The sequence below is a fragment of the Vombatus ursinus genome, unplaced genomic scaffold, assembly GCF_900497805.2.
Source record: "Vombatus ursinus unplaced genomic scaffold, bare-nosed wombat genome assembly UNPS02003292.1, whole genome shotgun sequence".
Lineage (NCBI taxonomy): Eukaryota > Metazoa > Chordata > Mammalia > Diprotodontia > Vombatidae > Vombatus > Vombatus ursinus.
The window spans coordinates 3,506,774-3,522,055 of NW_020943070.1; the positions used below are offsets into that span (position 1 = coordinate 3,506,774).

General features: G+C 50.6%; 1 protein-coding gene across 1 annotated transcript in view; it reads left to right on the plus strand.

Moving 5' to 3' along the window:
- The window catches only part of BAIAP2L2 (BAI1 associated protein 2 like 2), a 20,985-nt gene that overhangs the window by 840 nt on the left and 4,863 nt on the right, over positions 1–15,282 (plus strand). The window contains exons 2-9 of the mRNA XM_027874045.1: positions 851–926; positions 2,017–2,103; positions 2,979–3,040; positions 7,149–7,220; positions 8,016–8,132; positions 9,841–9,987; positions 14,375–14,527; positions 14,845–14,983. Coding sequence (XP_027729846.1) covers positions 851–926; positions 2,017–2,103; positions 2,979–3,040; positions 7,149–7,220; positions 8,016–8,132; positions 9,841–9,987; positions 14,375–14,527; positions 14,845–14,983 — 853 coding nt within the window. The remainder of the gene's footprint in view (positions 1–850; positions 927–2,016; positions 2,104–2,978; positions 3,041–7,148; positions 7,221–8,015; positions 8,133–9,840; positions 9,988–14,374; positions 14,528–14,844; positions 14,984–15,282) is intronic.

Consider the following 15,282-nt stretch of genomic DNA (forward strand, 5'->3'; position numbering starts at 1 on the left):
ACCATTGTCAAGTCATCTAATGCCTATGAGCCTCAGTTTCTCATCAGTAAAATGGGGCTAATGAATAATCCCAACCTCACAGGCCTCCTGGGAGAAAACATAAGAGAATGGGGCTTTCTCTTGTGAAGATGGTGGTCTGTCTCCACCCGGGGGGGGGGCAGGTCTAAGTCATTTTCACTTTTGTGGGGAGAATAGCAAGTTGGCTTCCTCAGGTGGGGTCCTGAGGTGCAATTCCCACCGGTGTTTTAAGCACCCCGGGCAGCCCCGGGCAGCATCCTGGCCAGGTGAAACATGGTGTCCTGTTGCCCCACAGAGCTATATTTAGCAAGGCTGATCGTCAGCAATGGTGGGCTTGAGGAGGGGTGGTCTAAAGGAAAGCCACCCACTCTGCTCCCAGCCGACGCAGGAGGGAGGGAGGAAGGATTCCATGTCACCCCAAAGCACAGAGAAGGGGAGGCAGCCTTCGAGAGAAAAAAAAACTTGCTCATTAGACTCTCCCAGAATGGAATAGCTACCCAGTGAGGAAGTGAGCTCCCTGTTACAGGGAATATCTAAGCAGAGGTGAGCTGACTGCCATGAGGGGATGCTGCAGTGGTGAGAGGTCGGGCTTGGTGACCTCTTAGGTCCCCACCCCAGACTTTCTGATTCTGTGGAGCTGGGGGAGCCTGGAATCCCTAGCGCCCACTCACAGACTGGATGTGGGCCCCCTCTCAGGCAGCCAACACTACCTGGAATCTGGAGGCATCACAGAGGCTCCAGACCTTGAAGAGAGGGAGGCGGGGGGACCATGCTCTTCCTGTTAACTTCTCGTGTCCCATCCCTTCTCTGATTCCCTGGCCTGGGACCCCAGAGCATCATGGAGCAGTTTAACCCTGCCCTGGAACATCTCGTATACCTGGGTAACAACTACCTTCGTGCTTTTCATGGTGAGTGAGGATGCTTACAGCTTTTCCCAAGCCCCTCCCCCCACCTGCCCATCCTCATGGAGTGGAGAGAATAAAAGACTCAGACTAGGGAGACTGTGCTTGAATCTCCTCTCTGACGCTTTCTGACTGTGTGACCTTGGGCAGGTCTGAGCCTCAGTTATCCCAATCTGTAAAATGAAGACAGTGATGATAATAGCACCTCCCTCTCCAGGCTGTTGGGAGGCTCAAATGAGATAGTAGTTGTAAAGTGCTTTGCAGACCTGAAAGTGCTCCATAAATGCTGCTGCTATCATTATTATTACTGGTATTACTATCAGTGATTACTAGTATTATCATTGTTATTACTATTGTTACAATTTCGTTACTATTCTTAATCATCATTATTATTATCATCATCATTATTAGCATTATTATTGTTATTACTATTATTGTTGTAATTATTACTATTGCTATTATTATTACCAGTTGCCCACTGTGGGAGGCACTCTCATAAACATGTGTCAGGCTCTTTAGGAGCTAACAAAATAAAGCGATGATTAGTCTGTACCCCAACCCTCCCGTGCCTCCCTCCCAGATGCCTCCTCCCCACATTCACTTCCCCCCCACCTCTACATGTATTCCCCACCATATCACACAGACTTATGGGAGAGACGCCAGAGGGGAGGAAGAGAAGGATGGCGCTGGTGTTCGGGGTGTGGGCTTTGGTCTGGCGGGTTTGGGGGGATCAGATCTCATTCATCCATTCATGCATTCAGCATTTATCGGGCACCTTCGGGGTTCAGAGCCTGGGTCTGGGCACTGGGGAGATGGCGAGGATTAGCTAAGGCACAGCCCCTGCCTTCCTTGTGCTTATAGTCTAATGGGGAGTGAACTGCCCACATTTCCCCGTAAGGGAATTCCGGAGGGTGCCTCCAGACAAGGTTGTGCGAGGTCAGAGGGGGATGGTCACTAGGGAGGCATGGGGGAGTTTTGGTGGGGGAGGGCCAGCCTGGGTTGGGCTTAAGGAGCAGCGGATGAAGAAGGGACTTTGGAGCGGGCCTGGGGCTGGGTCACGGGCTGAGCCACGTGCATCCTTTCCCTCCCTGGGCAGCGCTGTCCGAAGCGGCCGAAGTCTACTTCAAGGCCATCCAGAAGATCGGGGAACAAGCCCTGCAGAGCTCGACCTCGCAGCTACTGGGTAGGAGACCCTGCTCCCGCCCCACCTCCCTCGTGCCAGGCCTGATGGGCCGCTGGCCTCCCACCACCATCCAAATAAGGAGGGTCAGATTAGCCCCTGCAGACTCAGTGCTCTCCAAAAGCCCCATGGTAAAAGGATTATTATTCCCATTTTACAGATGAGAAAACTAAGGCTCCGTGAGGGGAAGTGACTTGTCCATAGTCACACAGTGAATACTAGAGGCAGGACTGGAGTGCAGATCCTTCCGGAGGCCAAGGCTGTGTGCTCTCTGTAGGCCGTATAGTAGGGCGAGCCTAGAGCCAGGAAATCTAACTCTGGAGTTAAAGCTCCTGTGCGCAAATCTTAGCTCTGATACTGCTGCATGACCCTAGGCAGGTCACGATCTCTCTGGTCCTCAGTTTCCTCAGCTGAAAAATTGAGGGAGTTGGGCTAGATGGTTTCCAAAGTCTCTTCCAATTTTAGCTCTATGATTTTACGATCCTTACTGACTCAGTGACCCTCGGCAAGTTGTTGCTTCTTATGGGGGCCTCAGTTTCGCTATCTGTAAAAAAAGAAGTGGCGATCCTTGCATTCCTTATCTCACAGGGATTAGGGGGAAGGTGCTTTGTAAACTTGAAGTTGACCTCCAGTCAAGAGCTGGTGTTAGGGGCCCCTGTGCCCATTGACCGGGCTGGGCAGGTGCAGGACGGGAGGAGGCTAGCACTCATGCTTATCAGCTAAGATCCGGAGTCAGGGTCGCTCCAGCCCTGGGAGCTATCTCTGCAAACACGGACTTTGCCCCAGTGCTCACCCGGCGGGGGGCCTGATGCGCTGGGGTGGGGCCGGCCGGCGCACCTGCCCAGCGCAATCTCACTCTTTCCTCCCCTGTCTTGCAGGTGAGATCCTTGTGCAGATGTCAGACACCCAGCGGCACCTGAACAACGACCTGGAAGTCGTCGTGAGTCTCCAGGCCAACCCATGGGGGGCAGGCTGGGTGCCCAAGACGGCCCTAGGAAGGCGCGTGCCCTAATAAATGCCCCCAGACCTTTGTGTAAAAGAGAGGGCAGGCCCTTTTCAGGAGGGGTCACGGGATTCAAGACACGGGCTGGCAAGGAGGGCCGGGGGTGGGAGCCAGAATGTGGCTGCTGTCCACTCAACCTGCCACGCATCTCTCCGTGGACCTCTGGGCCATTTCTAAGTGGTTCTTCTGGGATCAGCAGGCACCCTGGCTTCCAGCCCCGCTCCCGGCATTTACCTTGGCCACATCACTGCCTCCTCAGTTTCCCCATCAGTAAGATGCAGGGTTTGGACCAGGTGGCCTCTGAACTCCCTTCCACCTCTGGGTCTACAGTGCCTTCTCCCAAGTGCCTTCTGGTCTTACTATTCTGCCCTTGAGCTCAGTCCTTGTCTGCAACAACCCTGGAAATACTTGAAGAAGGCCAGGTTCTCTTCACCAGAACAAACCTCGCTTTCCAACCAGTCGGTCCTTACATGGCCTGAAATCCCGTCTCTATCCCAGGCACCTCCCAGCTGATCCATGTCTTTCCCAATGCTGTCAGAGCAGGGCTGGGCTCTCACCTCCCTGGTCCTGGCCTCTCCTCCTCTAAGACCACCATATAACAATAACAAGAAGACACACTTATCCAGCTCCTACTGTATACCGGGCACCGTGCTAAGTGCTGTACAGACATCTCATTTGATTCTCACAACAACCCTGGGAGGAATTATCCCCATTTTACAATTGAGGAAACTGAGGCAGACAGAGACGGGAAGTGCCTTGTCCAGGGTCACACGGCTGGTACGTGTCTGAGGCTGGATTTGAATTCGAGTCTTCCTGACTCCAGGCCTAGTACTTTATCCGTTGCGCCACCTAGCTCATCATGAATTAAGACTAGGATGGAGTCTTATAACTGCGCTTGAGCTGTAGGACCCATCCCACCAGAGGATGTGATACTCTAACTTCTTCTGTGATACTCTCAACGTCTCCGACCTTTCCTAGCCATCTCCTGCCGGAGCCGTAAGGGGGCCATCCTTCTGTACCTCTCTCACACTGCCACCCACTATTATCAAGCTCAGCCTGGACACCTCTTTCTGTATCCTCAGCTCACTTGGAGAAGAAGGTTAGGGTTTGTTTGCTTGTTTCAGAAGGACTTTCCTTACCCTTAAGGAAAGCATCATGGCGTCTACAGGTAAAAATCAACACACTGCCAGAACCCTGAACCTCAGGGTGAGAGAGCCTGGGAACCTTGGGCCACACGGGCCAGAGCGGCTGGCGTGAGCTTCCTAAGCTAACCCTATCTCTGTCTCACTTGTGGCTCTCCCTAGTCTCCACAAATGGCTGGCTGCCATCTTGTTTTAGGAACCAACTCACTCTGAGACTGTTGTAGCTGCATCAGCCGCTGAGCTATCAGGCCGCTTTTTCTTGGCAGCCTCCCCCAACTTCTAGAGCCAGCCCTTCCAATTAAAACAGGCCTACCCCGAGGCAGTGGGATGGCAGGGCAGTGGGATGGGGGCTGGACTTGGAGTCAGAAGATCTGTGCTAGATTCCCTTGGGTTCCAAAACCCAACTTCATTCATGTCCACACACCGGAGGAAGTGTGCTTAGATAATAGATCTAAGGGAAAAGGAGATCTGAGGGTTTTAGTGGACTGCAAGTTCAACATACAGGGAAAAAAAAACTCAACATCTGGCCGCTGTGGGGGCTGGACGTATCCAGGGATGAGGGAGGTGACAGTTCCCCCGTCTCCTTCCCTGGTCAGACCGTACCTGGAGGGCTAGTGTTCTGTTCTAGGCACCATTTTTTAAAAAGGACATTGATACACCCAAGAGTGCCCAGAGGAGCTCACATAGCAAGGCGAAGGGCCTTGAAGGCCACGTCAGAGGAGGAGCGGTCAGGGAGGAGGGAACGTTTAAATGGCGATTTGATATTTCCAAAGCATTTTCCATATGTTGTCTCGTATAATCCCCACAGTAGCCCTCTAAAATCGAACTTAGGAACCTCCCCATTTTATGGATGGGCCTCTACAAGGTGGCTCTGCCACTTTGCTGCCCAAGGCGATGGGGTCTGAACCATGGGTTAGGCTAGACAGGTGCCCAGGTGCATCCTGGGATCCTGCTTCCCGCACAAATCCGCCATTAGTTCGTTACCAGAGGCTTCACCCAAAGTCACCTGAGGCCCCTGCCTTTGCCAGCACCTGCTCCTAGCCGGGCCTCCTTTGGACCCGGAGCCCTGAAATCCTCCCAGCCACAAGCCGTCCCTTCAGGGTTTTGGTCTGTCTTTAATCCCAGCCCCCGCCTTGGCTAATCAGGAAATCTGCGGCTGGCAGCCTGGTGGGACGTGGGCATCGTGGCCCACAGCTCCGGTGATGCCTAAGGAACAGGACCCGAACCTCAGCCCGAGGGAACAATGCCTCCCCGAGCTCACAAAGGCATCCTGTCGTCCCGGTCAGGTCCTTTGGGGCTTGTCTCCCATCAGGGGAAAGGTTTTTTCTGGCTTCTGATCCCATCCCTAGACCAAAGTACAGTCAGGCGGTACAGGGCGGCAAGAGGGGAGTGGGAAAGGGGGGGGAATCTGGCCCAAACCCTCCCCCACGAGGGAGCCCTTACCGCAGTGGCCCTCACAGCCCTGCAGAGAGTGGAAGACTCTATCATGCACCCCTCCCCTACCCTGGGGGGGGAAATATTCCCTCCCCCCAGATAGAATAATAACAGCAGCACACTTTATAGAGCACACTTTACATTGTTAGCAATTAGTATCTCATTTGGTCCTCACAAGAAACCTGGGAGGGAGGTGCTATTATTATCCCATTTTACAGATAACAGCAATAATAGCAACTAATATTTATATGCACACGATTTACTATTAATTTACTAATTAACTAAGTTTGCTAATTGAGCCGCTGCTTTATTACTGATTAAATTTACTAATAAACTAAATTCACTAATTTACTGATTAATTGATTAACTTATATGTATGCTATTTGCTACTAATATTTACTATGTATGCTAAGTACTTGATAAATATCATCTCATTTGATCCTCACAACAACTCTGGGAAAGAGGTGCTATTATTATCCCATTTTACAGATAATAATAATAATATTTATATGTATGCTATTTACTATTAACTTACTAACTCATTACTAATTACTTTTTTACTTACTTATTGATTAATTTATGTGTATGCTATTTACTATTAATATTTACTCCCTCCACAAAGGCAGATTGCAATCCATCCATAACTTACTAGAAAAAACTTAAGAGAGCTGCCTGAGGCTAACCTGTTTCGTCCAAGGTCAAACAGCTAATGTCAGAGGTGGGACTTGAATCTAGATTTGTCTGACTACAGGTCCAGCACTTTATCCACTAGGCCATACTGCCTCTCATTCTCTTTTCTCAGTGCCAAAATGGCCAGCATTCTTTGGCATCGTCTTTCTCATAGAATTTCCCATAGTCGTGACCGACCCTCCTTTTGGCATCTATTTCATCAGAATCCTCCATTGCAGGAAGTACCACGGGGACCCTGGCCGCTCCCTGACCCTGAAATGCTTGGTATTGTTTACCTATTCGTCTTCATCAACACCTTGAGACAAACGAGGCTTTGATTCCCATTTGGAGTTGTGCCTGTGGAGTAAAGTCCTAAGGAACCATTAAAGGGTTCAAGGGCATGGCCAGTTTTATGGCTCTTGTGCTAACAGTTAGGGCTAGGACTTTGGGGACAGTTACTTCCTCCTCTAGCCCTCAGTTTCTTCAACTGCAAAATGAAGGTTTTATTATTTTTTCTTTGAAGTTCCTCCAAATTTGAATGTTCTCTTGTTCTAACATTCCCTGTTCTAAGGCCCCTCCCAGCTCTGACAGTCTCTGTTCTAAGGTCCCTTCCAGCCCTAACATTCCCTGTTCTAGGCTCCTCCTAGCTCTGACAGTCTGTGTTCGAAGATACCTCCCAGCTCTTACATTCCACGTTCTAAGGGTTCTCCCTACTCTGTCACTGTGCATGGCAGTGCAGACCCAGGCATAGGCATGAGAAGAAAGAAGGGGCGTTTGTTGATCTTCTGCCTTCGTCGCAGGTGCAGACCTTCCATGGAGACCTTCTGCAGCACATGGAGAAGAACACCAAGCTGGACATGCAGTTTATCAAAGTGAGTCCAGCCCCAGCTCCCCGACAGCCACACCCCACCTCTGGTGCTGAGCGCACAAGTGTCCCTGTGGTCCCCAGCCCTAAGGGGTTTCCATTCGTGATTCCTCTCCCTGGGGGGAAAGGGAGGGATTCTGCAGTGAAATCCTCCCCCCAGATTCCACTAAGGCACAGAAACAAACTGACCTCTGTCCCTAGTGCAGTGGCCTCCTTCTAGGATTGGAAGGAATAATAATTAGAAAGGCAGCATGTTATAGTGAAAAGACTTGGACCTTGTAGCTGGAATCAGGAGAAACCTGGGTTCAAATCCTGGCTCTGACACATACTAACTGCCTGATCTTGGACAAGTCCTTTTAGCTCCCTGAGCCTCAGTTTCCTTGTTTGTAAAATAGGAGTAATAACATCTGGAGAACCCAGTTTACAGGGTTGTTGTGATAATCAAACAAGATCGTGTATGTGGTGTCTTTTGTAAGCCTTAAAGCTATACACACTTCGTTTCGTGGCATACTTTGCTGCTGTTACTGTTTACAGGGCGCTTTCCCACATTGTGTCCTTTGGACCTCAGTTTCCTCGTCTGGAAGATGAGGCAGTGGGACTAGATGATGTCTAAAGTCTCTTCCAGCCTAAGGAAGGCAAGGCAAGGATGACTATTCCCATTTTAGAGATGAGTGTAGAGAGGACCAGAAAGAGACAGTAACTCCCCAACGGTGATGTAGTTAATGAGTAGTTTCACCAGCTCTGCTGACCTCTGCTGCCTTGTTCCTCCCCCCACCCCGCTCCAACATCTCCCACTCTCTAGGACAGCTGCCAGCACTATGAGATAGAATACCGGCACCGCGCTGCCAACCTGGAGAAATGCATGTCGGAGCTGTGGAGGATGGAGAGAAAGAGGGACAAGAGTGCGAGGGAGATGAAGGTGAGCCAGGTGGGCAAAGGGGGAGGGAGCCCAGCCCTGCCCCCATTAAAATCAATCACACCCACAGCCCTTCGTTCACCGGCTGTGGACCACAAGGCGCCGGCAGCAGGAAGACCTGAGTTCAAATCCTATTTCAAACGTTTACTAGCTGCATGACCCTGGGCAAGTCCCCTTACACTCTCTATGCTTCCATTTCCTCACATGTAAAATGAGGGAGCTTAGATTCAATGGCCTTTAAAGTCCATTCCAGCTCTAAATCTTTGATGCTTCCCAGGGGACCAGGTCCCTACTTACTCACTTTCCTGACTCTGCTAAAAGTTCATCTACAAAAACCCAAGGTCCTCCATAGACTCTAAAGCCAGGAGGGATCCCAGAGGGAGGCAGACATTCAGTGAGTGCCTTCTATGTGCTGGGCTGGGGGTCTGGGAGGCATTCAAAGGCTCAGTGCTAGCTGGAGAACTACCAGAAAAATCCTCTTTATAAGGAGACCTCTGTCAGGGAAGACTTCAGGATGGCGATGGTATTTAATAATAATCAATATTAATAATAATAGTGTGGTTTGTAAAGCCTTTTATATATGTTATCTCACAATACTCCTGGGAGGCAGGGCCCATTATTGTCCCCATTTTACAGATGAGGAAACTGAGGCTGACTTGATTCAGGGTCACCCAGCTTGTAAATGTCTGAGGCAGGATCTGAACTCAGGGGATAAGAGGGATAGTGACAGGGAAAAATGAGGAAATCTTTGCTTTCCTGGAACTTTCTGGAGTTGGGCATTCCCCATGCTATGGAGGTGCTGGCAAGAGAATTAAGATGATGGGCCAAATGAAATATGGAGGAAATTGAAGAGAAATCAATGTAAGATCTTAAACTGAGGTTCAAACAATCAATTTCATAAGCACAAAGTGGTGGAGGTGGGGGAGGAGATGTGGCTGGACTGTATAGACAGATCAAGTTGTTAGTGCTAAGGTCTCACAAGCAAGCAAGGCTGTCCCTGTCCTCAAGGGGCTTCTATTCTAATAGGCAAAGGTAACAGCTGAAGGAGAGCTGGAAAGGGGGAGAGGACCCAGGTCATTTTAAAAAGATCTAGGGGTGTGAGGGTGTTGAATGCCATCTGTGATTGGGCAGGGCCAGGGAAGTAAGCTTCCTGCTGCTGGCTGCCATGGTCAGACCCTTGAGCAGGATTGTGCTCCGTTCCAGGCGCCATGTTTTCCAAGGGACTTGGACACATTGGGAGAGTGTCTGGAGTGAGGCGTTTGGGTTGGAGATAGACCTTGAGGTCACACTGTGGGGGAAGAGTAAGCCCAGGGGAGACGTGGCAGTCGTCATGGAGCCGAAGAGGGCTCGGGCTTGGAGGAATGGGTGGAAATCTCACTGAGGCCAAGGCGGGAAACACTTCCCAGCCACTGAGAGGTCTCAAGTAGGCTTGGCTGCCTGTCTATACCTCATATTACATAGTTGTTCGCCTCTCACTCCCCATTAGAGTTCAAGCTCCCTGCGGCCAGGGGCTGTTTTGCCTTTTTTTTTTTTTTTGGTGTCCCCAGTAGGTGCTGAATAAATCCGCTTTAATTTGTTGGCTAGTGAGTTCCCCATACATCCCTAGGGACACCGATTGCAGGAGATGCACTTAGGCGATTCAGGGATGCAGGATGCCTGAGCCCCTCATCTCTGGTGGAGCCCCTCCCTCATCCTCTCTGTCCCTCCCCAGGAGAGCGTGAACAGACTGCACGCCCAGATGCATGCTTTTGTCTCGGAGAGCCAGAGAGCAGCCGAGCTGGAGGAGAAGAGGCGCTATCGGTTCCTGGCCGAAAAGCACCTGCTGTTATCCAACACCTTCCTGCAGTTCTTTGGCCGGGTGAGCCCGAGGGCCTGGGCTGGGGGCGTGGGCTGGGGAAGGGTTTCCCCTTATCCCACCTTAGTCCCAGAAGTCCTCGGAACAGACATGTGGGAATTCTAGAAGTCCCCGAGTTCTACTCCTCCATTTTACAGATGAGGAAACAGAGGTCCGGAGAGGTTGAGCTACTTGCTCAAGGTCACACTGGTAGTGAGTGGTGGAGCCCAGATCTGAACTCAGATCTCATGACTCTCAGTCCAGTTGTCTGTTACTGACTAGCTAGGAAATGCTGGAGCCAGCCCTGGAACCCGGGGCTTTCCCTTCTGAGTCCAGAGCACTTTCTAATGAGCCAGGCCCCTCCCTCCCTGCCTTCCTTCCTTCCCGGATAAATAGATAGATATAGATGGGGGTGTGCGGGTATTCAGGGAGGACTAGCACCTCCAGTGTGAGGGCTGCCAAGCCCCTTTCAGGGCAGCTTGTCTACCTTTAGTGTCCACCTGTCACCCGAATCTCACTTGTGACTCCAAGAAACTGTAGCGTGTGCAGAGAGCACACTCTGGTAAACCATGTCACAGACAGACTGTGCTGGGTCAGAGTAACCAGAGGGCCTCGAATCTGTCAGCGAGTTAGGGTGGGGGGGGGGGGGTCCCAGCCCAAGCATGTGAAGACTTCCCCTGGCAGAAGGAGCAGATGAGAACAATTTGTTCCATGGGCTACAAAGGCGGCTGAAACAGGCACCATGGAGCGCTGAGAACTTGGTCAGACGTCAAAGACGCCAAGATCATCCAGTGCATCCTGGGCCATTGACAGTAGTTTTGACTTTTGTCCGGCCACTGGACTTCGATGACTCAGGTAGACAGAGTGAGGCCAATGACTTTGTGCAACTCTGCCTCACTTAAATCCAATTCATTCGCAATTCAAGACATCACCCGTAATGTCACTGGTCATCTTTGAAAATGAACGACAAAGAACATGAGATATAGATGGATAATTTCTACCTACCTATCTATCCATCTATCTATCCATCCATCCATCCATCCACCCATCTATCTTTCTGTCTCCATCTATCCATCTATCCATCCATCCATCCATCAGTCCGTCCATCTGTCCATCTGTCCGTCTGTCTATCTATGCAACCATCCATCCATCCATCCATCCATCCATCCATCCATCCATCCATCTGTCTTTCTGTCCATCCATCCATCCATCCATCCATCCATCTGTCTGTCTATCTATGTATCCATCCATCCATCCATCCATGCATCCATGCATCCATCCATCTATCTATGTATCCATCCATCCATCCATCCATGCATCCATCCATCCATCCATCTGTCTGTCTGTCTACATATCCATCCATCCATCCATCTATGCATCCATGCATCCATCCATCTATCTATTCATCCATCCACCTATCCATCTGTCTATCTATCCATCCATCATCCAACCATCCGTCCGTCTATCTATCTATCTATCTATCTATCTATCTATCTATCTATCTATCTATCATCTATCTACCAGAATGACTAGAATGGTGAGGAAGGGGATTAGAAATGGATTGAAGGAACTGGGGATACTTAGCTCAAAGTAGGAGATGAAAAACACGCTCACTCTTCTGGTATTTTCTAGAATTTCAGAGTTAGAAAAAACACTGGTCCTTATGTGTGTGTGTGTTTGTGTGTGTGTGAATGTACATGCATATGCATATTACCTTTGTATACATACATATATGTACCTGCTATGTTCATATATGTGTTACACTGGCATATGTGCATCTATTGTGTATGCATGTATATGTGAATTACATATATTTCTGTGTACCAAATGGCTATATAGATACACATACACACATATATGATATATACACACATATACATACATACCTTATACATATATATATGTATATATATACAACCCTGGAAGTTAGGTGCTATTGTTGTTACCATTTTACAGAAGAGGAAACCGAGGCTGAACAAGGTTACATGACTTACCCAGAGTCATACAGCTAATAAGTGTCAGAGGTTAGATTTGAACTCAAGTCTTGCTGACTGTGGGCCTGGCGCTCTATCCACTGCGCCCCCCAGTGGTAGCCTATGTCGATAGTCAAGGAGATGAGAGCCGGCGGCTTTGGCCACCACCGAGCTAGGGAAGGAGACAGGCCGGAGCAGCCTGCCGGTAAAGGACTCTCTCCGCCTATCAGCGAAATGTTTGTATTTTATCCTGGGAACTTCTTGAAAAGGGGAGCAACATTCAGTCAGTCAGTCAGTCAATTAACCTTTATTAAGCACCTACTCTGTGCCAGACACTATGCTAAATGCTTGAGATACAGAAAGACGCCAAAAAAAAAAAAAAAGTCAGCCCCTGCCTTCAAGGAGCTTACGCTCTACTGGACGGTCAGACCTGAGTTGGAGGAACATCAGTTTGGCGCGTCGTGGAGCACGAATTGGGGAGGGGAGAGACTGGAAGCAGAGAATGAAGCTGGATTTCAAATCCTGCCTCTCACCCCACCCCTGGTGCTGACCTGCAGGGAGAGAGTTTCCCCATCAGGAGCGATTATGCATCCCTATAGTGATGAAAACGCAGATGTATCTGGGGCGTCCCAAAAGCCTTAGTGCCCTTGGGAGCTTTACTCTTCACACACATACATGTATGTTCACAAAATGCGCACACACAGTCAGAGATGTCTCGTGGACATGTGTGTGCCCTTGCATACATCAGTATGTACGTGTGCACCCTGGGTGGATCTATACACATATGCGTCTATGTCTGCACCCACCACGTCCACACTGTGTCCACAGCGATGAGTGCTCGAATCAGAATCAGGAAGCTCTCCATCCACACCTCGCCTCTGATATTTACCGTAACCTTGGGCAAGTCACCTAACATCTGTCCATCTCCAGAAAGTCCCTAGGATTGTCTGTTATCTCACAGAGAGGGTCAGTATGCTTGGGTGGAGAGAGGGGGCCCCCACCCTGAGGAAGTCACTCCCCCCAAATCTCTTAGACCCTGAGTCACCATTTTGTGGGGGTGATCACGGGTTCTCCGAGGCTATGCAGCAGAGGGCAAGACCTGGGAGGTCCCATCAAGCTAAAAAAAAAGGACTTAGAATAGGGGCCTAGTGGACATCTCTTGTATGAGGACCAGCCTAGCAATGCTCAGAAAAGTTCTACCATCAGGTGATGAATTTTTCAGCCACAGCAACTCATGAGGTCCATCTGCTAAGAGACAGATGGGCTGCAACCTTTGTCAGTGGAGGGAATTCCTGCACCCAAATTAAAAAAAAAAAGACTTTTGGTAGTCCAGATATTAGGTAATGAAGGCCTGAGTGGTCAGATGTGAGGAGGGAGAAAGGACCAGATTTGGCAGTGTGGCGTGAGAGAGAGTGGTGAGTCCAAAAGAATCCCAAGATGGGGCACCTGGATGTCTGGAAGGTTGATGAGGGCCTCCAAAGGAGCAGGAAGCTTAGGAAAGGGGAGGAGAATTTGGGAGTGGCGGCAGGGGGAGGATAATAAAGTCTGTTTTAGATGTATCAGAGTTGGGGTGCCCATAGGACACCCAGGCTGATGGCATATAGGACCAGAGCCCAGGAGAGAAATGAAGGCTAGGTACATAGGTTTGGGAGTGATTGTATGATGAGTCTACCTGGCGATTTCTGACTCACCCAGGCCCCTCGTTGCCTCCTGCCTGAGTTATTACAATTACCTTGTGAGGCATCATTCTAATCTATTCTCGGTACTAATGCCCATCTTTATTAAATTATGGTCTAAAAAAGATGTTTCATGTTTCTGCCTTTTAACATTTATCTTTAGTGTATTTCTGCCTCAGCACATGGTCCATAAAGGCCAGTCTATCCATCAGCCATTTAAAGTGCTTACTATGTGCTAAGCACTGGGGTCCCTGCCCTCAAGGAGCTTACCTTCTAATGGGGGAGATGGCATGCTCCCATACTGACACGTCCAAGACAAATACAAGGGATTTGAGAGGGTAAACCAGGAGATTGGGGTGGAGGGTGGGGAGAACAGGAGAATTCAAAGGTAGGAAGGTGCTGCTTGAAATGAGCCTTGAAATAAACGAGCGATTCCAAGGAATAATGGAAAGTGTTCTAGGCATAGGGCACCGTGATAGAGGGTTGAGTGAAGAACAGAAAGTAGGCTGGGAGGGACTGTCCTAGAAACCAAGGGAGAAGCTGGTATTCAGCGGAAGAGACCTAGAACAGGGGATGTCAGAGCTGCGAGGGGCCCTAGGACAGGGGATGTCAGAATTGGGGGAGAAGCTTCGAAATCATCTAACTCCACACCCTCATTTTCTGATGAGCAAACTGAGGCTCCGATGGGGCTCTTGATTTACTGAAAGTCACCACGAGGACCAATCAGGCCAGGACTTGAACCCTTCTCTCCTCCTCTCCTAGGCCCGGGGCATTCTGCAGAACCGAGTTCTCTTATGGAAGGAACAGTCTGAAGCCAGCCGAAACTCCTCTCGTGCCCATTCCCCAGGCTTGCTGGGCCCTACCCTGGGGTCAGCCTACCCATCAGGCCGCCTGACCCCCACCCGCCTGGAGATGGTGAGCCCCTGGGAGCTACGGGCGCCACCTTTCTCGCCCCCCCTGTACCCGCCTCCTGCCATGCCCCTCTCTCCCTGGGACCTGAGGCCCCCATCCTGGGCGATCCTCCCCCCTAGAACCTCAAGCTTCCGAGAGACCCTGTCCTCCCCCTACCTCCCCGCCAGGGTCTCCCCGCCACCTCCTCTGTGGCTTGGGAGGAGGCTACTGAATCCCTATGGGGAGCCCTGGGACTGGGGGTGGGGGGCAGAATAGGGTGGGGGGCAGCCCTGCCTCTCCCCCCCCCTTCCCCACCCTCCCCTGCCCATCTCCCCTCGCAGCCCCAGAGGCCACTGGGAGACTTCGGCTCTCCCCAGAGCCGGCATAGCTCGGGCTCCTATGACCAGGAGCCTAGCGAGGGGAGACCTGTGTCCCAGCTGGACCCGGATCGGATGTCCCTGCCCCGGACACCATCTTCTAGTGAGTCTCAGGACAGACCCCTCCCCACACGGAAATTCTGGGAACACAGTTCTGCTGCTCACCCCTCCCCACTCCCCTGACCAATACAGACCCTCCCTTGGGGAATCCTGTCTCCTTCCCCAATGAAAAACAATATTCTCCCTCCCCAAGAAGACCCAGCACTATTAGAATTGGGAAGGACCTTAGAATTTGGAATGTCAGACCTGGAAGGGGCTTTAGAACAGGGGCTGTCAGAGCTGGGAGGGGCCTGAGAACAGGGGATGGCAGAGCTGGGAGGGGCCTGAGAACAGGGGATGTCA